At 39.4% G+C, this 23307-nt stretch overlaps 1 protein-coding gene and 1 pseudogene across 1 annotated transcript; both read right to left on the bottom strand.

Annotated features, from left to right (window-relative positions):
- Positions 1 to 916: 916 nt before the first annotated feature.
- Positions 917 to 21538, bottom strand: tmem65 (transmembrane protein 65). Its single transcript, XM_072667440.1, has 8 exons — positions 21094 to 21538; positions 19490 to 19786; positions 10305 to 10349; positions 8997 to 9064; positions 8211 to 8265; positions 6119 to 6161; positions 5654 to 5759; positions 917 to 5085 (listed from the first exon to the last, which is right to left on the bottom strand). The coding sequence occupies exons 2-8, from the start codon at positions 19749 to 19751 to the stop codon at positions 4963 to 4965; spliced, it is 702 nt and encodes a 233-aa protein (XP_072523541.1). The 5' UTR covers positions 19752 to 19786; positions 21094 to 21538; the 3' UTR covers positions 917 to 4962.
- On the bottom strand, positions 20347 to 20497 carry LOC140550452 (U1 spliceosomal RNA; annotated as a pseudogene).
- Positions 21539 to 23307: the final 1769 nt, after the last annotated feature.

Raw genomic sequence — 23307 nt, forward strand, 5'->3', positions numbered from 1 at the left:
CTTGAAGCTGATGAAACTTGAAGCCAGACCCCCTTCCTGCTGAACAAAGACCAAGCAGGAGTTAAAAGAGGTCTAGGAGCTGGGGGGGGTGGTGGGGTACAAAAAGGTAAGGGAGAAGCAGCATTTTTAGGGTGTGTAGTAATAACTAACTTTAGTTATTTCCAAACTTCATGTGGGAGACTTCTGCATGTTGCTCCTTCCTTTTCCCCACTCTATAATTGTAGAATACCAATTGTTAACTTTGTCTTTTGGAGATCAGTTCTGGAAATCACCAAATTCTGACCAGAAGTGCCCAAACCTGTTGTTGCCACCTTAAAATTTCACAAGCTGCAGTCCATTTCTGTAGACCTACGTCTCAGTTTACAAGAAGTTGGCTGCATTTAGGAAGAAGACCATCCTGAACTAGACGGTCATGACCCATGTGTTTTGAAATGGACTTTGTAACAACATGAAGGAGAAAAAAAAAATACTACTGAATTCAGCTCAGAGACAAAACACACTTCTGAATGCCCTGTTAACTGGGAGCTGACTCTTCCCCATATTCAGAATGTCAGGAGGGGGTGCTGTCACAGTACTGGGAGGGTTTTGGTGAGATGCAGAATCAGAATGAATTGTATTGTATCTGACCAAATGTGACAGTCTTGGTGTGTTGACAAATGCATATTTATGGTCTATTTGGATATAATCCTGATACTTAGAATCTGATAACAGAATGCTTGATGTATTATAAAATGTTTTACTGTGAAACACTCAAATGGTTCCGTTGACGTCACACTGTATCTTATAATCACTGATGGATTGGGTTGAATCTGAAACAACAGCTCATCTTTTTACTCAATCATCTCAAGAGGAGTGCCACTAAAGTCCAAAAGAAAACAGTTTACCAAAGCTATAATGAAAAAACAAGGTCTCTCAATCAGTTCATTTATTATTTATTTAACGGCAGATTGGTTATTCGCAAACTTCATAAAAATCACACTTGATTAAAAATTCCCCGCAATACACGGTGCGGCCTTCTTGGTATTCAGAGTAAGGAGCTTGGACATACCCATATCTGACAATGAAAATCTATGAAATAGTCAGATACAGCAGTACCTGATCAATCACTATCAGTTCCTCCAGAACCAGAAGAATAAGAATCCTTCAGAACAGTCAAACGTCAGATGAGACATGAACCCGGAGCATAGGGAGTCTTCAAATATCATCCAGATGAAGGAAAACGTTAACATCATCTCACAACATAAATGAGCTATTCTGAGGTGTTTGCTTTTGGGCTGGCTTTCCATAAACAGATAAAACCTAATCCTCGTCTGAAATAGATTTCCAATGAGACACTGCCACTGACAGTGGAATTAGGAGCAACCTGATTTTGATCATGCAAATTCCTGCTGACGTCAAACATGAGCACGTGGAAGAAAAAAGAATATCAAAAGTAATGAGATGCCATCCGTGAGATGATCAGTGCTAGAAGGTCCATTTTCCAGATATAAATCAGAACCATGACAGAGGCAGCTTGAACAGAACAATACATCTAAATCTAATCTGTAACCAGAAAACTCATTTATGATCATACACCATATGTCCAAAAGTATCCAGACACCTTTACTAAAAATGAACTCGTTTAATATCTTCTAGTCCTCAGCTTGACCCCCACCGTTCCTGTTAACTGCCATTTCTTAATTACATCATGAACTCAGGATACCTAAAAACATGTCGCACCTTATAGTCGTCTCCTGCTTTGTGAGCATCAGTTATTTTGATTTATGAGCTGCTTTGAGGAGCCCGTTGCTGCTGATTGTTGGGACAAGGAGCATTGCAGCTGGCTTTTTCCTAACAACGACTGTGTTGTGTTAAGTAGCCCTAACAAGCTACTTAAAGTCTGAGACCAGAGTCTCCATCTTTCTTTATTTTATTTTCAACCTGTACCTTTGGCACGAGTTTGAGATTACTACAAAAATGATCATCCAACATCAGTCCTTGACCTCACTAATGTTCTAGTGGGCTGTATGCAATTTAACACTCCTCACAGCAATGTTCCAGCATCTAGTAAATACAGTAAAGCTATGCCAGAAGAGTAGAGGCTGTTACTGTGGGACAAAACTAAGTGGAACAAACTCTCTATTAATACCCTCGATGTCAGAAGAAAGTCTGGATGAACGGGTGTCCATAAATGTTTGGACATATAGTGTATGTTTATATAAAATCTAGTGTTTATAAGATCAAATCCCACACTGAAACATTAATGCATTTAATTCACTTGTCTCAGATATGTACATCATTTCTACTGCATCTATTAACCTGTTACATCAACGCACTGCCGTTATTCAGTTTGCTTTTGGTTTAGTAATTATTAGTAATATTCAAGTTAAAGTAACATAGATTTATTCAGATCTGTCAGAAAACAAAACATTGTATCTCCAAAATGGCAACTTTATAGTAGAAGGAAAAAACTTCCTTAACTTTCAATGGAAATGAATGTAAAGATCTTATTGCAAGTCATTTTGGATAATTTCTATTGATCCATTCAGTATGTACATTTTGACACAATGTAAAGAGGAACAACCAAATTCACATTATGTTAAAAAGTAAAAAATGGCAAAAACGAAGACACAAGGTTTTGACATGACTGTGATGATAATATGTCAATGATGTACACATTCACATCGCATAACTTCAATGCATTCATTTGTTTCCCCCACTGTGATCTTCAGCACCTTCTATTCCAGTATTAAATGTCCTGCATTGCAGTAAAACAGTAAAAACTGCAGAACAGTCCGCAAACACAGATCCTACAGCTGCAATTGTGGAAATAAAACCCCATGACTGAGATTTACACTTCACCTCAGTCAAGTAAAACAATCAACTCACAGGCATACATTAGCCTGCCATTCTACAGCCCTACCTATACATACAAATACTGACATTACTAAGTACACTCCTAAAAATAAAGGTGCTTCACATGGTTCTTTGAGGGATGCCATAGAAGAACCACTTTTTGCTCAAACGTGGTTCTTCTACGGCATCATTCAAAGAAATTTTGTTACACCTTTATTTTTAAGAGTGTACTAATAGCAGGCTTCATCTCACACAGCCTCGAATCTACATATTAAACAATACCTAACGTTGCTAAGTTGTGCTCTATGAATAACTGCATAATTCTGTATATGTTTTTGCCTGTTTGCTCTTTAGTAAACATTCCCGCTAGAAAACTAAAGAGTTTTTTTCTGCATAGACATAAAAGTTGACCCATTAAAGTGTTAGGCTTTGTTCACACTGCAGGATCAAATCTGATGTGTTTCTTAAGTCTGATATTTAGTGTTCAGATCCGATTTGACGGTTGTCTCATTTGCTCACATGTCAACATTAGTTGCCACAGCAAGTGTGAGTATGCCAACTAGGAAAGGGCAGTAGAAACTGAGCTAACTGGTCACAGCTACGAGTTTAACACTCGACTATAACCAGCTTAGAGAGAGATGACAATGTGTTTCACACCAGTGCTGCAATTTCTATCAACTACAACATGAACAGAGCAGGACACTAGTGCAGACTGACCTGGTCAGCACATAACCTGAGCTAACAGCAGAGAGAAATCTCCTTTAGATTAGATCTTTACTGAAGGGGTCACTGTAAAACTACAACATACACAATAAGAAATATGCTTCTTAAGTGTCTGTTAAAAAATCAGCTCTCACAGTGTTTAAGCTAAAAATATGTAACAACAAGCACCACTAATGTTTACATTTTCCCAAATTATAAAGGGGGGGGGCACATCTGACTGTTCAAACTAAGTCACATTTGCCAACAAATTGATTTGAATCAGATTTGAAACCGCATACAAATATAAACTTAAACAGATTGGATATTGGGTATTATTGGATGTTGGATATTATGCTTTTTGCCATTTAGACAACAGAAAATCTGTCCTGCTCACGTAGATAAGTCAAATATTTGAGCTGACTGGTCAACTTTGGTGGCATTTGCCAGAAATATGATCAGATTATGCAAATCTGATTCGAATCTGATTTAAAAGCACATACAAATGTAAATCCAAACGAAAAATGTTGGATATTGTGTTTTTGCTATTGCAATTTTTTTGTCTGCTAAAATAAGACATGCCATAAAATCAGATTTGAACTGACTGGTCAAACTAGGCCACATTTGCCAAAAATCAGATCTAAATCCACATGCAAATGTGTATATTCTGCTTTTTGCTCTTCAGACTAGAGAAACTTTGCTCTGTTCAAATACGACATGCCGATAAATCAGATTTGAGCTGCCTGTCTGAACAAAGCCTAAATGCCTATTCGTAGGCCTACATTTCAACTCCTCACCCTCACAACACCAGAACTTGCATACGAGTTGCATAATATAGTCATTGAATAATTTATAGTAAAATTAAGCATTTGCACTTTTCATGCAGTTGATATTAAATGAAGGATTAAGGATGAGGTACATATTTGCTCTCACCTTATCAAAGGGCGAGCTTGTGTTAATATTAATCATATTAATATTTTATCTTGGTATCCCGAATCTCTGTAAAAGTCCTCTCCAGAAATAACTTCTTTTCTACCAAATGTAGAGGAATGGAAGTGTAATTCTGCAAGTGAGTCATATACTCTTCATCCATATGCTATTTGTGCTGTGTGCCATTTTTGCACTTGCTGGCAAGTGTTGGCTTAAAGTGTTCTATGGCTTGCCCCTGTGTGGGGATTAATTAGCTATTAGCTATAGTACCTTCCACCCTCCATTCGTAGACACTTCGTTACATTTCCTACATGGTGCAAATCCATACCATAAAACCATGAAATAAAAAAAGAAGTTGTCTCTTAAAACCAGCAGCCTCCCATTCTTTGCTTGCAATTTTGTGTGTTGTAAAAGGAAATTCCATTTAAGAGCTAATGGAATTTTGAGGAAACCACTAAGATAGTGTTAACTGGACTGAGTCTAAAGCATACTGCTTAATTACTTAGAGCCTGAGGGTGCAGTAAGAGCAGCATCCTTTGTCTCATCTTCATCTTCATCATTGAGGAACAGGAGAGGAAACATCCCGAGAATGCAGCCGATGGTGACGCCGATGGCTTTGCCCTGCACAGGAGCACAGCTAGAGTTACAAACCTCTCCACTGAAGCGTTTTCTTCATGTTTGGGGTTGTTTACTTTTTTTGGTTAAAATATGTCTAAATATTTGTGCTAAATATGTCTTTACTGAGAGTTCATTTGGGGTAAAGGGGTTACTGTGCACAATTTAAAATTAGAACCACTATTGATTTTCTTGTAGGCTAACCCTAACCCAACTAACCCTACCTTTACTTTAACCTAAAACTAACCATACTTACCCTAATCTTAGCCTTAACCTTAACCTTACTAACCCTATTCTCGACCATAACCTAAACTTACCGCTACTAACATAAAACCTAACCCTAACCTAAGCCCTAACCTAACCAGACTATCCCTATTCGCCCTAACCTAAACCTAACCCTGCTAACATTAAACCTTACCCTGCTAACAATCTTAACCCTGCAAACCCTAATTCTAACCTCAGAAACTTTCAGCTAAACTTAAACTCAGTATCTGACAGCTGATCTTTCTGATTTTTTTCATGCTGACTTGTACAAGAACACACACACGCACATTACACAAATCTACACACTTACCATGTGTGAGCTGACTCTGGTCTGCCACATGTCTGCCTGTTTAGGCGTGAGATCTGGAATCTGCATCCCTAATCTAGCAGCTAGAGCCTCCACATAACCTGCTAATCTACACACCCACACACACACACACACACACACACACACACACACACACACACACAAAGACACAGAGGTTACACTCACATCATATACTAACTCTAATTATCCACCAGGATCAGAGCCACAATATGAGATATGATATATGTCTTTCAGTATTTCTGCAGGGTTATGAATGCAGTACAATGAATGAACTGTAGATATTTTAGCGCAGTAGTCCAGCATCACTCAAACCCTTTTCTGGAGTTCAATAAATCTATAAATCTATGAAATTGATTTAATCGACAAGTGAACCTTTTAACAGTTTTAAACAGTTTTAAACATCTCTTTATACAGTCAGAGGTGTGAATAAAGTAAGTAGACACTTACCCAAGTCCAGCCAGGTCAGACACCAAGTTCCCCAAAGCAGCCGCTGCAAACACAGCACTGTTAGTGACACACATGCAGACACACACCCCGACAAACAGAAAGTCTGTTCTGAAGACAGACAGACAGAAAGTGTCTATAACATGTAGCTCTGCAGGGTACAGCAGCACAATTCACACCAGATTCATATATGTATATATATATATATTATATGATATATTATATATATTTTCAGTTTGATATCTGACGTGAGGATATGCTAATGTTGCTAACAAACACTGCATGTAGACGGTCACTGGTCTCATTTCTGTAAACAGAAGCAAACTGATGTGGTTTCGAACACTTACTTTAGTCTACAGATCAGAAATAAACTCCACACAGAGCTGAGAGCTGGTGTAGCAGCTGTTTAGAGTAACCAGAAACACTTCTACCTCAGCATGATGAATGGTACTGGCCACACACAGCGGTCCAGTCTAAAAGAAGGACATTATGTTGGTGAAATTATGGCTTAGATAAGGTCAATTAAATACCTTTTTACTCTTTACCCTTTTTTGTTTTAGTTTTTTTCCCCAAAGCACAAAGCTGAGGAATATATTTTTTGAGATGAAATTGGGGACAGTCCAGTGTTTGTTAGCAATGTTAGCCTAACATGGACTGTATGAGAAATCAATAATATTTAAAATCAACAATATTTAGTTTCTATTACATAAGCTCAGTAAAATGAGGAAAGACCGGTTCTGTGATGGAGGCCCTTTTTTTTTAGCTAAATGAGAAATACTGCTGTCGGAAATGCCTCCTGAATATAATCAGAAGCACAGGAGAAGAACAGATACCAAACATGTCTGCATTTTTGGTCAGTAATAAATCATGTGGATTCGAGTTTTGGCAGAACTATTACTATTTATAACTACTAACATTTTAACCAATTTTTAAACTAATAGCAATAGATTATTAATGCACTCTACTTATGTAATAGTTAATAATATAATTATAATAACAATGATTATATAATGATAATAATAATCATCATAATAACAACCATTATTGCTTGCATTATTTGTCAGATAAAATACAAAATACACAGCAATTTTATGAAGCTTTTCCAAAATCTACTGTACATTTACATGTATATTACCACCCAGCAGCTGATACACAGTTTAACCACCAGGTGTCCTTCTAGTTTAAAAAACCCTTTCAATAAAACTATTAAAATCAACAGTTCTGGGAAGAGTATCTTCATACTGTAAATCCCAGCCTTTCTGTTAAACAAACTGAGGTTCTGTACAAAACATGTTGCAACAGATAATCACAGGATAACCCCACCCGTTCTTCCCTTTTGCTAACGTGGCACCACACCCTAGCATGAGTAAGCACTACTGTGTTGATGCCTGCATCCTCCACTGTGGACGCATCTCTGGTAATATCTTACTTCAGCATAGGTAAACCCTGCTCTGCCCAGGCTTTTAATGATGAATTCCAGCTGGCTGTGTGCTGGTTTCCAGGACTAACTCTAATTCAATGTGCAATACGTTTTTTTGAAAAATAATTTTTACTTATAGTAAGAGGTATCCTGAACCACGGATGTGTTGGCCACACAGAGTGTGGCCAGCAAAGTTTAAGAAGGGATGCTCAACTGACACATTTTTTTATGAAATTCTTATTTTTATTAATTTATTATATCCTATTATTTATTTAACATTGTACTTAATTATTTAAGTTTAGTTTTAACCCCACAGGTCTAAAATCTAGCTAAATTCTCTTCAAGGCTTTTTACAGAGCTATAAACACTCACCTGTTCCCTTTAAATACTAAAATACCACATAAATGAAAGCAGACTAGTTTGTATTTCATTTAAGAGATCTAAATCACATGTATTTTGGTCAAGTAAACATGAGTATTGTTGATGTAAAGAGGTTAAGGCAGTTGTTTTTTAGTTGCATCACTGAAAATTATGTAGTATATAATAATTTTTATTTTGTTTTTTTTTTATTTTGTTTTATGTAGTATCATTATTATTTTTAATTATATTATTTTTATAGTGTCCAAATTAATGTCATGATTTTTTTATGCATTATGAAAGCTTTTTCTGTATTACCTGCCATGGTTGATATTCCGAACGTCACTCCGATGGACAGCTCAATCTGTGTTCCCTTTGAATGAACACAAATAGAAACAATCAGTACCCAAGGGCACACCCACCGAAAAAAAAATACAAAATAATAATAAACATGGGCAAGATTATGATGGTTAGAGGCACTGAGTATCAGTTTCAAATCGTTTATGATGAATTGCTTAGCCCTAGGATGAGGTTGGGTGGTGATCATCAACCATCCTGACGTCACCAACACTGAACATCTACTCAGTTACTCTTTTTAATACCCTTTATTTCAGAAGAAACAATGCATGAGCCTGTACCGAAACACCATCCCTATACAGTATTCCACACTATCCCAGCATCTCAGTAAGACTACACTTATAAACACTGATAATATAATATTATAATATAATACACACAAACTGACAGTAATAAAAATTACTGTCATATTTGTTATATATTCATATTTTCGTTTCAATATTAGCAATTAGTCAATTGAAGACAATATTAACGGATCCTTAATGAAAGGATACTGAAGATCATCCTGATTTAGTTTTTACTACGGAATAGTTCATGATAGTTGGATCATGTAAGCCCCGTCGTTCATCCCAACACCCAAGGAACATTTCTGATTGGTCAGAGTGCTCATTTGCATTTTGCACACTTCTGTGACGCCGATTCAGGAATGCATATTTGTGATGGGGTGAGAAATCCTGTGTTCTAAAAAAAATCCCTCATAAGTAAAACAAATCTGACTGAACCACTGGAGAGGTTCATACCACTTACTGCAGCGATCATGATGGCGTTGTCCAAAAAGCCAAAGCCAACGAAAGGGATGGCGTTGTGAAGGAGCACTAAAATAAGAGCAGCAGAGAAAGCAGCAGGTCACAAGAGGTGCAAACACAAGAGTTCACATCCAGATTCTCCTCCTAAGAGCTATCCAAGATCCTCAGTGGCTAAAAAAAAAAATCACTTTACTTAACTGAAAAGAGAGAGAGAGAGAGAGAGATTTTTTCCCCCTCCCTCCTCCTTGAACATGCCTGCTCAATACTTTACTCTAACAATACTACAATAATACCCCCGTTATGTTTTGTAACTGCCCCCCCCCCTGTTCTGTATTTGTGGTCCTGTATGTGCGCACAAATAATAATAAAAAAAGCTCCTGATAAAATGCCTTCATAGAAAACCAGCTGCCAATACCAAAGTCAGGCCTGCCAACACATGAATACATAAATAAACAAATATAAACAAACAGAAAAGAAAATCCCTCCAAAAATACTGAATGAAGCTGAAAGAGCAGTAATTACTTCTTCATGCTGCTGATCTCTTCCGGGATTCATACAGGACTCATTCATCCTTCATGTGACGCATTAAACTGAACAGTTGTCGTTGTTCTCCTTAAACCCCTATTTAAACACAGTCAGCTTGGTCTGCTGCTTTAGCGTCATCATCTATCTGTGGCTGCTTCAAATGACGTGCTCTGAGCTTAGTCCTGTGGCTCATTTATTTAAAAAAAAAAAAACATTTATATCTCCAAAGGTCCAAAGTTCATGCAACTCCAGTGCTCCTTTTCATCTTAATCATTTCAAAGAGGAAAAATCTAAACACTATCTACATACGTAAATATTGTTAACATTTATTTTTCTTTTATTATATTTTTATATTTCTAATTTTATCCCATTTTCATGTGAAACTAAGTCATATTTGTGTCAAATTCTACCGCCTCAGTCCACACTCTTCTTTCACTTCAGATGCCGGTTCTGTATCTCCCAGCTTGTCAACAAATGCAAGTGTACAGCTGTCCATGATGAGACTCTCAAAGCACGATGTATATTTACAACAGTGGAACAAAAGTGAATCACACTCCCGAAAAATACCTGCTCAATGTTCTTTTTAATGTCAGTGTAAGTTAATATAAAGAGTAAGTTTGGAACATCTATAGACCCCATAGAGGCCCAAATTTAAGAGCTGCTAGTCAGAAGGTGCAACGGAAAATGGAAATGTAAGCTTTAATGATGATAACCAAAACCAAAATTTCTGAAACAACTGAGGAAACTATGGAGGTGATGAGAGAAAATGATCTTAACATCTCACCATATCTCAGCTGGCTGGCGTTCGGTGGCAAAGACTCCAGTTTCTCTGGTGGGAAAAAGAAGATAAATACAGTTTAGCTGTGATATAGACTGTATAGCGTTAAAGGGCCAGATCTTTCATGCGCTTCAGGGTGAGTGTGATCTCTCTGTCTGAATATGGTCAGTTGTGTTAATTACAGACAGGAAAGCGGACCCTCTGTAAGCACTTGATGTTTGAGGTATTTGATGGCGCCTGTTTACAAAAGAGACAAAGCAACGTTTCCTCTTAAGGCTCCACAGAGGAGACATCCATCCAGAGAAAACAACACAGCGGATCCAGAGCGTTTCCTACTAATTTCCCCCACCCCAAAAAAAAAAAACCAAAACAAACAAAAACACAGATTATTTCAGGTCTGGATGAGATTGTTAAAATGACATTAATACTAAATGTCTCCTGGAAAACCAGACCCTGCTCTACGTTTAAAATCCTCAAACAGTTAGATCAGTCTGTGTGAACTGTTAGGCTGAAAATGGTTCTATCCATGTTGTTATATCTGATAGAACGTTTTCATTTAAAGATACAGATCATATCATTCCACTGATCACAAAGTAACAACAATGGTCTCTATACTTTTAAAGGTAAAGGTGCACGTATTTGTCACTGTACTATGTACAGCGAAATGTGTCCTCCACATTTAACCCATCTGTGTTAATGAACGAACACACACAAACACAAACACACACACACACGTGAACTAGGGGCAGTGAGTACACACACACCCAGAGCGGTGGCCTTGCTCAAGGGCCCAACAGTGGCTGCTTGCCGAGCCCAGGTATCAAACCCACAACCTTATTATCAATAGCCCGGCACTCTAACCGCTGAGCCACCACTGCCCCTATACTAGGCTGCTTTTTTTGGTGGACAAAACTGACAAATTAATTTAGGGCTGGAATGATAACATTTTGCAAAATTGTTGGGATGTGAAAAACCCATAAAAACTGTATTATTAAAAACCATAGGTATTTGACAGTTGCATAAAATCTGTACATCCACCCCTGGTTCGAATTACATGCATTGATAATTTACTACGTGTCTAAGTTCATATGCTCCACAGAGACACACTACAGCACAATCTAGAGCAGAAATACTGTTCATTACGTAATTACCATTTACTGAATTTACCATATTGCAAAAAAACCCCAAATCATTACATTTACAACATTTAGCAGACGCTCTTATCCAGAGCGACTTACAAAAGTGCTTCACTGTTTACTCAAGAATTCAAAGATACTTCTAAGCTTAGACACTACTAAACACAAGTTAATATGGAGACCATATTGCTGGGCAATATGACAAGATTTTATTGTACTGTGATAAATTTCATCATCATGGAACACAACATGCTTTTATGAGTGTATCATGAATATCGTCAGAGCTTAAAGAGCACTGATTAACAAAGAGCGTAACCAGTCTTATTTATTTGAATGGAGTGCAGCATATTCTGAGTAAAAATCACGGTACTCAGTATGGGAGAGTATTTGATAAGAGGTTAATGTAACCATAATTTCACACCATTTCTATTGGTCCATTTGTAATTAAACATTCACAGGTTTTATTGCAAACATGCACCAACACAACAATATTTATCACAATTTGATAAACACTGTTATATTGCCCGCCCTTTCAATTGACTATTCATTATCAGAGGGCTAATAAATTTGGCCTTGTCATTTAGGGTTTTTTTCCATCAGGAAATATCTTCAGTATACTTTGTGAATATTATATCCTTGTTCATTAATACTAGAAACTACAAACAATTAACAAAACCCTTAGATTTTCCAAGAAAAGTAGACGCCGCAGTCTGTGACTGTTGTGATGCATTAAGGATTGATATGTTTCCTTTAGCCAGTTTGGACTGCAGTACGTAGTGAGGAAAATTCTTCACCATATGTTCCAAGCATCAGAAGAACTTAAGTGCTGCCACTCTCAGACAAGTGCGACCACTCTACTGGCCAGTATATCTGCTAATAAACTACATCAGAGGGCTGATTGGCGCATGATGGGTCAAGAGTCTACACTACATCCAATATTAAGTGTTAATCTTCACAAATGACTTTAAATTAAATCTACTCATTAACACTTAAGTCACACTGTAGCTGCATTAATGTGATAAAGTGATAAGGTTTAGATTTAAATAATGAAGACTCGGATTGGATTGGTTGTCATACAACCCTAGATTTCCCAATAAAGTAAGCTTACACACTCACACAGGCTCAAGACTGAAGGTTCATACATAGATCAGAACCCACCCTCCAGTACTGGGCCAGAAAGTCTTGTTTTTTGTTTTTGTTTTTTTAAAGAAATTGGCTGTTCTTGAAAGTTAAAGCTTGGGAGATAACCTACAGTACTGCCTAACTTAATGTGCAGCTCTCCAGATGCAAAGCAAGCCCACACTCTGGACACTGACCTTTACCCTTTAGCTTGCTGATTCCCCCTGCACCACCTGTTCGACTGCAAACTGAAAATACACAACGCAAGTGTACACAGTTCACCAACCATAATGTTAATCAGTTCAAGAGTGTGCTTTCCATCGGTCATTTCAGTAAAGGGCTAAGATAAATCTGACAGCACCCATGCCTGCAGTGCACAGAGATCTCTGACCTAATATACAGGAGACTGTCTCATGACCGGGGGGGGGGGGGAGAGTGACTGGCAAGCTATTTATTCCTCTTTGGCTTACTTGTTCTCCCTAGAGGAATTCAGATCATCCAAGTCCAAGCGATCTTGGATAAATCTGGAGAGCCTAGAGATGTATTGTATTCATATCAGTCTGTGGTATAAAGTAGCACCACACCTTCATTAACATATTATTAATTTGTAAAAATACAAAGAAACTATTAATCTATTAAGTGTGTTTTCTTCACCACTTCCAAAGCTCTCTTGGAGGAAGGCCAGTATTTCCAGTTTCCATCCATCACCTAGTTTATCTAATCAGTCCTTCAGTGCAGTAAATCAGGAGAGTTACTGCTGAAACGAACCAACCTATACAGGGTCTGGAGTTCACAGAAAAGATCAGCATCCAAACCTGTGTTTATCTAACTATGTGCTTCTACCCAACATCTAAATAACCTTACTGACCAACAGCACAGACTTTATGTTTATTTGGGTTTATTCTAATGTTATATAGAGTTTTACAGGTAGACACTCTCACTGACCACAGACTTTATGTTTATTAGGGTTTATTCTAGTGTTATATAGAGTTTTACATGTAGACACTCTCACTGACCACTGGCTTTATGTTTATTTGGGTTATATGCTCTTTATACAGGATATACTTATGCCTTTCACTGCTGAGAACATTTTTAAACATGTTTGGGTGCCAATGGCCTCTGTACAGTATACATGGAAGCCAAATCTTTTACACAATTGGGGACCAAATTGCAAGAGTAACAGCTGGTGAGATATGCGATGGCTCCAGTTTTCCAGAGCAAAAAAGGATTTGGCCAATATGCAACAGACTGAGAATCAACTGAGTATCACTACCAGCATGTAGAGTTGTGCTGGGTGTGGTCTCGGTTAAGTATTATTGTTTTATGCAGTACTGCAAATCTCACAAATCTCACACTGCAGAGGATGCCAAAGAAAGGTCAGTACTGTTGGAGCCGAGTTCATGCTGTAAAGACCTCTAGTGCAGAATGAGCTTTCAGCTATAGCTGCAGATCTGGAGCAAACCTGTAGAAACCCATAGTTTCCCTCATTTTAATATTTACTCTATTATTTCTGTCATTTTCCTGTGTGTGTACAGTGTGAAATGCCAGGACACCAAAACAGCACTTTTATTTATGGCAACTTGGCAACAATCTATTTTCCTGATGAATGGGTTAACAGAAATGCTCCAATAGGACTTTTTTTTTTTTTTACATTGACTTCCATAAAAATGTTTCCGTTCCGGTAAAGCTGCCATTTTGGAGATGCAAGGTTTTTAAAACATAATTTTGGTACAGAAGCAGGTGAATGCAGTGTTGCGAGTCTTGACCAAACACTCACACTGGCATAGCGTTGTGTACTTGCCAGGGTGGGGAATTGAACCCTGTGTCTGCAATCAGAAGGCCAGTGGTGCTATATGCTATACATAAAAATAATTACTGTGCTATTTTCTGATTAAAAGGAAAATCAGTATCATCAATTGGTGTCTTCTGTTGCAACAGCAGAGGGGGTCTGGAATTGACCCACTGAACAGGCCAGAGCAATATGCACAAATACTTCTTATGATTTAAAATAAAAATCTCTATTGTACTACATCACCCCATCACCGAGCCAATGATTATACAACACCCTGAGAATAAACTAATATATCCACCCAGAACAGCAGCACAGCGTGAGACAACAAGCCAATAGCAGCATTAAACCAGCCACAGGAGGGAGTGGGTCAAAAGCAGAAGCACAAAATACACACCTGCAGAGGCCTGAACCCATTACCCACTCAGAAATACTAAGCCTTTGCTCACATCTCATATCCACATCTATTTACTAATATCTCAATGAATTAATAAACATTATATACACACACGCACACACCATGGCTGTCAGTTTTTGGCTTTTTGACATAATGTGAATCTGACCGTTGCTTATTTCATTGTGTGCAAATGTAATGATGGACTAATAGAAAAGCTTCTAAATAACGTCGGCATGACAGCAATGAGACACTGTACACAAATTAAGCATAGGCTTAATTTTTCTTCAGATTGGAACAAGGCCTTGAAGTTCAGCTACGTACCCGCAGTCCCCTCAGGCTGAACCTTGTCCTTGCTGAGCCCTCGCCTAAAGGGGGCGCTCTCTACCCAAGGGCGAGGAGGAAGGTGAGAAAGATTGACGGTGATCGAGAGAGAAAAAGGAAAAAAAGAGGGCAGGAATAAAATAGGGAGAAGTGTAAAGCTTGAGAGGATTAGAGAGACACACAGATGCTGATTAAAGAGGAGAAATAATAATAAAAAAACCTAGACCACATAAAAGAGGCAGAAATTAAGCAAAAGCAGAAATGTGGGAATGATAAAAGATGTAAAGGGGGTAAAAATGCACTTAAGAAAAAACACAACTGAAGTGTAATTCAGGCTAATCAAATTGTGTGAGCTTATTGGGCAATAGAGTGCCTGTATGGGTATATCATGAAGCAATGTTATTTTACTAATAATTAGGCATTAAATGCATGAAATAATGGGAGATATATTAACTGTCAATATGTGTAATTGATATAGGCTACATGCACAATGACCAGAATCTTTTTTTCTAGGCCAGAAATTATCAACACAAACGCTCTGCAAACCCATGGTCCTACTGCACAAACTCAACAAGTGTTCTTGCATTACTGTGACCGTTAAACACTTAGTACTCTTAGTACGATAGAGAGAGAGAGCCTCATCAAACTGGTCCTCCATGACAGTTGACTGGAAAAAAGCATTCCGCTGGTGCAAGGCAAGTTGGTTGTCGCTGTGGTATCCCCTGTGGCAATGCTCAGAACACAGCTCGTGGTTGCACTGCATCATGACACATTTTTGACTGAGACTATGTGAATCCCAGTCTGCGTAGCTCGATGCACCTAAATTTAATAACTAATTCAAAGACACACAAAAACTCAGAATGCATGGTCTCATTATAGAGGCCATCAACGCACTTTCGTGAATCTATTTATGCATAAATTTACTATTAACCTAACCAACATCTGCGACTCTGCTTGAATGATTTGATCATAGCCACTTTGCCACAGTGCTATATTTTAGAAAGTACTGAACAGTGTTCACCATAACCTGATTTACATCCGTGTTGGCCACCGACACCATAGTAACATCTTTTTAAATATGGAAAAAAAAAAAACTGTAATCTGATATATCACACAGGTTTAAAGGCACTTGCTACTTTGGGGGTGTTTGTGCTGCCATGGTTACAACCCTGTCAATCACCATGATAGTCCTAATTAGGCAGAGTGAGGTGATCTTCTGGAGTTGTGGTGTTTTTTTGTTTTTTTTCCCCCTTAAACTGACTTTGGTTTACTATCATCAGGTCACCTTTAGGTACGGTGAGCAAAAGAGGACACTGGTGACACACGGACAACCGCTGTGGTTAGGATGTTGTGGACATGAGGCTTCAAGTAGGCTTAAGTAGTAGGACTGTGGCAATGAGTGTGAGAGAGTGTGGGAGTGGGGTTAAATATCTCTAAAAGAATGCAGCTATGATAATGACCAATAACACATAAACATTTACTGAACCGCCTTATATGACCACCTATATGACCAAAGCATCCCTTTTCAGTTCAACTCATGTATTTCACTAGAATTAATAAATAAATAAATAATATAACATAACAGAAAAAATACACAAATAAATGCATTTTTTGCTGCTCTCTCTGGGAAGATGAATGACCAATGACTGTATGTAGACCAATTGTGGAGTGTGGGAGGTGACCCTACCTCTAGGATCAGGAAGAGCAGGTGTAATCACTAGCATAGAAATCTAGCATAGAAGTTAATTATCTCTGTAACTTTATTAACGCAAACCTATGAAGTTTTTGTCTGATATATTTGATACTACAATCCACTGTATACCACAATATACTAACAAAATAGCACAATATTGAATTTTATCAGAATCGCCCAGCCCTAGCTTAGAGTTGTTTAGGCAAGCCCTCAACCGCGCAATCGAGACGGCAAAAGTATGTCTTGCGCAGCTCGAAATGCACAAAAGGCATGCACCAAGTCTCTTACCGTAACATGCAATTACTATTTGAATGGCGCATCATGCTCGGTCTGGGAAGGCTTGCTGAAACGGTGAAGCAAATGCCTCACCTCTAAAGTAATGTTATTTTATTGTGTATTCTGTTTATTGTTGATGTAAAAGTTTTGCATAGCTGCCAACTGGATATGTGCACCGCTGCATGTCCATGTGTGCATACCAAGCGGGGTTGTACACGCACCTGTGTTGACAATTAACTGCCAAGATAGCAATGAACATCTGACTGTTGATGTCTGCCAAGGTTGTGTTTAGTCAGTGGTGTACCTGTTTACTGTTGCCAAGATAGCAACACCCCAGATATTTACCTGAACACACCTCATTTCGAGACCACTATAGCCATCGGCCGAAGGCGTGAAAATAGACTGATGGCGTGGCGTCCGATAGCAATGAGCTTCGCAACGCGCCTTGCGCAGGGTGTAAGATAGGCCCCCTGGTGGTATATTCCTCTGGTAGTGAATGTGTCATATTAGAAGACCCAGCGCCCCACACTGTATTTATTTATTCTCTAAAATCAGACATACTGCGCTGCAAATCTAACATACTGCGCCCCCTTACTCAACATACCCAATGTATTTGATCCAGTCAATCAAGGTAACTCTAAACCGGACCTCTAAGTAAGTTAACTAACTGGCAGATTGTGATTGAATTGCCAGGATCTGGGTTGGTGACCCCTTCTGTGGGGCTCTTGGCGATGAAAACTGCAGCACCTGCATAATCAGTGTTTTTTCACTGCTCAGGGCAAGACAGGACAGGGCAGATTCACTGGGAAACAGGGAACAGGTGGAAGAACTGGATCTGTTTCCATAAACTCAGCTTCTCACAGCTCAGTGAACACCACGCAGAGTTAAAGTTCTGTCTCTCACCTGCACTTAAAATGCTTATTAATGATAAGATATAAGGGGTAGAGGGGGCAGGGTGTGCAGCTACAGCGAAGAGCATAAATAGTTACAGTGTACACAGATCATTTCACTGAGGTGAACAGCAGTACCACTGATTTTAGACACATGAAAGTTTATATAAATCTGGACTCTTCAGACCACATGACCTTCTTGAACTGCTCCAGAGTCCAATCTTTACGCTAGCAAATTGAAAAAAAAAATTGCCATTTTTGCCAGTTAACCTCACTGACAAGTGGTTTTCTTAAGGCTACACAGCTGTTAAGTCCCAATCCCTTGAGTTCCTGTTGCTTGTACACATTGTGATCTTACTTTCACTATTAAAAATATCCCTTCTACTGTTGTTTTTTTTACCATTTGATTTTACAATACGTTTAAGTGATTGCCTCCACTGTCCTTCTACTTTTTAATAATGCGTTGGACAGCTCTTAACCCAATTTTTTGTAGTTTCAGGAATCTCCTTAGACGTCTTCTCTGCTTGATGCATGCCAATATTCTGACCCATCTTTACCACGACCACAGGATGTGTTTTTAGACATGGTCATTTAACAGATAAGAAGCTACTCACTGCTTCAGTTAGGGTTAAATAACTGAGGTAACAGTGTCCTGTGGGAAGACTATTGATGAAGAACTAGAGGATGACCAACACAAACTGTGCAGCAACAGATGAGCTTCTGTCTCTGACTTAACATCTACAATGTGGGCCATTTTTTTTTAATCTGACTTTGATTTAATTTTTGTGTAATTTTATATTGTCATTAGGAAAAAACATAAACGGAGATGATTTGGCCATTTGCTCCATCATGGCAATTTACTGATCGTGGTAAATGAGTATATGTTAATGAACTAATGTCGTTGCACATTTCTAAAGAAATACCAGCCTTGCATACACACTGATATGGTCCTAGACATTAGACCTACTTGAAGCCCCCTCTACGCCCATGTGTACAAAGTGTCCTCTTAAACATAAATAAATACAATACATTTTGCTAAAGGTAAAATACCAGGGTGGTAAAACCACTTCTAAGCATTCTGCACTTTAACCAAAGTCACATACGTGTCATCTATACATCAAACAATAACCTAAAATAATAAATATAAGCATTCTATGGGTGATTAATATTTAGTTCACTTGTTTTAATCTCTAAAATATATTTGAAAAAAGATTGTACTATCATAATTTTTTATTATTTGTATTATGATTGATTTACTGACATGGAAACTGTGGGTGGGCTATGTTTAGCAAGAAAAACTATTATTTCTGTAGGGTTACTAATACAGTAAAATAAATGATATCACTTACACTTACATTTATCTGATGATATCATTTACATTTATGGCATTCAGCAGACACTCTTATCCAGAGCGACTTACAAAAGTGCTTTGCTATCTATCCAAGAAAAACCTCAGCTAGTTTGAATAGGCGAAAAATCCAAAGATACCTCCAAGTTTAGACTCTTGTTTGCAGGATTTGATATGACTGATTGATCAAGCATTCTTAATATTCATAATTATTATTATTACCTTGAGCGATGGCCATGGACTCGAAGTTCTGCAGCTCTTTGAGTAAGCAGCTCCGCTCTGTGGGGTGCAGACTGTAGATAAAGTCCTTGGCTCCCTTGGGGGAGTTCAGCAGTTCTAATTTCTCCTTGTGCTTGTGGGTTCCCATGGAACACCTTTGAATATGGGACAGCAGGGCAGGGTGTGTGAGACGGGACTGTCCATGTGCTCCTCTCAGAGCCAGCACACACGGCTGCAGAGCTCTGATTAAACACAGCCTCAGCATTCTGGAGGAAAGGAGGAGTACGTCTTGGGCAAAACCTGAAAATGGAAAAAAGTAGCAGTCATGAGACAAATACAGCACTGTCCGAGACCACTCGCTCATTTATTTCACTTCCAGTCAAAACAGCTCTGCTTTGCTCTCTGCATCTGTTCCGCTCTCTGTATGAAGGACGTCTCTCCTTGTCTATCAGACTGATGCAAGCCAATCTGAATGTGCCTTTTTGTCACATGTACAGAATTGGGTAGTTAACCCTGATCTGCCCTTCTACAATGCGGTGTTGTCTTGAGAAGATGGGAATCTGAAAAAACACAAGCGAGGATGGGAAATAAAGGATAATGGATAGGTGCACGTATTTGTCTCTGTACAGTGTGCACTGTACAGCGAAATGGGTCCTCCGCATTTAACCCATCTGGTAGTGAACACACACTCACACACACTAGTGAACTAGGGGCAGTGAGTACACACACACACACCCAGAGCGGTGGGCAGCCAACTCCAGCGCCCGGGGAGCAGAGAGGGTAAAGGGCCTTGCTCAAGGGCCCAACAGTGGCAGCTTGCCGAGCCCGGGAATCGAACCCACAACCCTGTTATCGATATCCTGGCGCTCTAACCGCTGAGCCACCACTGCCCCAACAGTCGGGGGGAATTGGGGAATTCGCAGGGGTCAGCACAGCCGGAGTGCAATGGCTGAGCCTCACCCTGGGTGAACCACCTTCTTGATCATGGTATATCCCCTGCCAGGTAAGTATTGTTCCAGCAGTCATTAAAAAAACATTAATAGTGCACAGCAAATAAGCTTGTGAACCTTAGAGAGCTCCATTTTGTTAAGAAAGGATTAAGGATGGTACGAGAACTGAAGTACCTTTATTATCATAAAACTCTTCTCCTTGCAAAACCAAGCCCAGAAAGCTGGGGTCAGAGCGCAGGGTCAGCCACCACTTGATCAGGGTTAGAGAGGGCCTTGCTCAAGTGCCCAACAGTGGCAGCTTAGTAGACCCAGTTCTCAAAACCACAACTCTGTGATCACCAAGCTGGCGTTTCAGCCACCAAACCACCCCTTTAACCATAAAAAAAAAAAACTACAGGACTATTTAGCCCTAATCTAAATGGTTATTAGAGGTGTCCTGGACCCACAGAGCCAGTGCCCTCACTGAAGGACCCTTAGAGTACCCCCTTTTTTTTCTTAAGGGTGTAGCAAGGGTACTTAGTCATGTTTCTTGGCAAATTAGCTTCTAGATACATTTTTAGTAAATATCTGCAGTTAAATCACACATAATATGAATATACTGAGTATGAACTACAGTAAGACGAAGTCGTGGGAAGGAGCTCGCTGTGCTGAACTTACCTAGAGGCTGTCAGTCCGTCATTGCTGTCCGCTCCCCCCTCCCAAAGCCCCCAAATCAGTCCTCTCTCAGCTTCTCGACGTTGTAAACTGACATATCGCTAAGAAGTAAAGCGGATACTGAGCTTTTCGTGTTGTGAAATGAAGTCTAAGGACACCTGGGCTGGTGTAAGGAGTGCAGCCAGGCTGCCAGTCCAGTTCACTCCCTAAAACCTCCCCAGCCAACAAGATGACTCAAATGGAAACCACGCTCTGCTGCTCTTAATATCGGTACTGTTGGCTTTTTAACACACGCACAATTCTCTCTGGAAATGCCCCACGACATGTGTGTCAGATTCGCACGGATTTGCGGTGTTTCCATGCAGATAAAATCCGAAAAACCCAAAGAAAACACTTCATTTTTCAGTCCTGAGACTTTCTATGACTTCTGACGTTGCGCCGTCAGAGTGCATCATGGGAAATGTGGTTCCCAGCGCATGCCCTCACTGCGGAATCGCGTCAAGCTTCACTACATTTCCCATGTACAGTCCTCCATTATGAATACCGCTTCGGACAAATACCAACAACCCGTCTCGGCGTTTGTTTACAGTAATAATGCTGACTTTAAAGACATGGTAAAGGTGGTTAAACCGTCTGCTGTTTACAGAGAAATCTAAAAACAGTCACCGAGCACTCCGAACTGGCCACATACCCCCACCTTGTGGCTAAAAAGCAAGTACACGCCCCGGCCACTTTATTAGAAACCCCGTCACTTGGAGCTCCACCTTGCTGGTGTTGAGTTGGAGGCTGTATCTCATCCTCCAGACCTTCCAGACCACTTTTGACCACTGAGCTGCTCTGATGTCTTTTTCTTTTGATATTTGTCTGTTTTTTCATGGTCTGCACTGTGGCCATTTTCTTGAAGGCGTCAGCCGTTGAGTATTGAATCAGTAAAAGGTCTCACCTTCCAGAATTTGTCGGTTGTCCTCTTGTCTTCTGAAAAGTTTCAGGTTTATTTGTCATTTGCACAACAGGCAACTGGGCAGTGGTGGCTCAGCGGTTAGAGTGCCGGGCTATTGATAACAGGGTTGTGGGTTCGATTCCCGGGCTCGGCAAGCTGCCACTGTTGGGCCCTTGAGCAAGGCCCTTTACCCTCTCTGCTTGGTGTGTGTGTGTGTACCACCAGATGGGTTAAATGCAGAGGACACATCTTGCTGTACAGTGACAAATATGTGCATCTTCAAATGTCAGGACATTTATTTATTGAAATGCTTGTGGAGAGGCTCAGGTTGATGCTCTACAGGAGGACAAAATTATATACATATTAAACTAAAGTTATATTAAATAAATACAAAATAGAATATACAAAATATACAAAGACAGGAGGGATCTGTTGAAATTCTCTGATGATCTTGTGTCATTGTGTCGATAATGGCAGAAATTCGTAGTGCATTGGACCAGAGCACCCTTGTTTGTGGGTACTGCACACAGGAAATCATGAGTGATACATTTCATCAACCGAAGCGTTGAGATGCCTCCCACTGTTAGCAAGTGATGTGGCATTTGTGCAGTCAGCAAGGAGTTTCATCAGTTCTCGGTCCATGTACTGCTCCACATAATCCAGTGGCTGCCAGTCTGCTCGCTCATCAGGTTTATCATCTTCACCCTGAAACTGGACTAAGTCTGGGGTAAGTGGAGCAGACTTTCAGAGTCGTTACCCCCATTTCTAGGTCCTGTCCTAGGCTTACCACGTCCTAGCTCACCCAAGTCACATTCATCATTCTCAACACGCTGTGGTTTACACCCACATGTCGTTAGGGTTCACCCTCATTATCGCTGTTTCTATCTTCACTAAAGTGGTGATCATATTCTACTGAATCAGGTGATACATGATCTTCATCTAAATCAGATTCGGTTGTTGCACAGGCCTGAGGTCAGACTCTAGTAAATTACATGGAATATATTCCTCCACAGCAGGATCACCATCTTCACCAGCTGATAAATCCTCAATGTCCGAATGATCTACAACTGCTTTGAGCAACTGTTCTGCTTTTGACATTGAAACTCTCCCTGGACTTATAAAATTAAGCACAACCAATGACGTCATATAGTCCCAGTGTCCTCAGCTTATCTTTACGGATGTTGTAGCTTCTTATTATGGCGAAGATTTGTCATTATCACTTACGATATGAAGCTAGAGATGATACTGTACATAAATCTAAATCTATATAAACTAAC

The sequence above is a fragment of the Salminus brasiliensis genome, chromosome 2 (genome assembly GCF_030463535.1).
Source record: "Salminus brasiliensis chromosome 2, fSalBra1.hap2, whole genome shotgun sequence".
In the NCBI taxonomy this organism is placed as follows: Eukaryota; Metazoa; Chordata; class Actinopteri; order Characiformes; family Bryconidae; genus Salminus; species Salminus brasiliensis.

Excerpts from the sequence above, each read along its gene's own strand:
- tmem65 (XM_072667440.1), bottom strand. The coding sequence starts at position 19,751 with ATGCTGAGGCTGTGTTTAATCAGAGCTCTGCAGCCGTGTGTGCTGGCT. Across the intron at positions 5,760-6,118 it reads TCTGACCTGGCTGGACTTGG|ATTAGCAGGTTATGTGGAGG; the intron begins GTAAGTGTCTAC and ends GTGGGTGTGTAG. Across the intron at positions 5,086-5,653 it reads CCAGAGTCAGCTCACACATG|GGCAAAGCCATCGGCGTCAC; the intron begins GTAAGTGTGTAG and ends GCTCCTGTGCAG.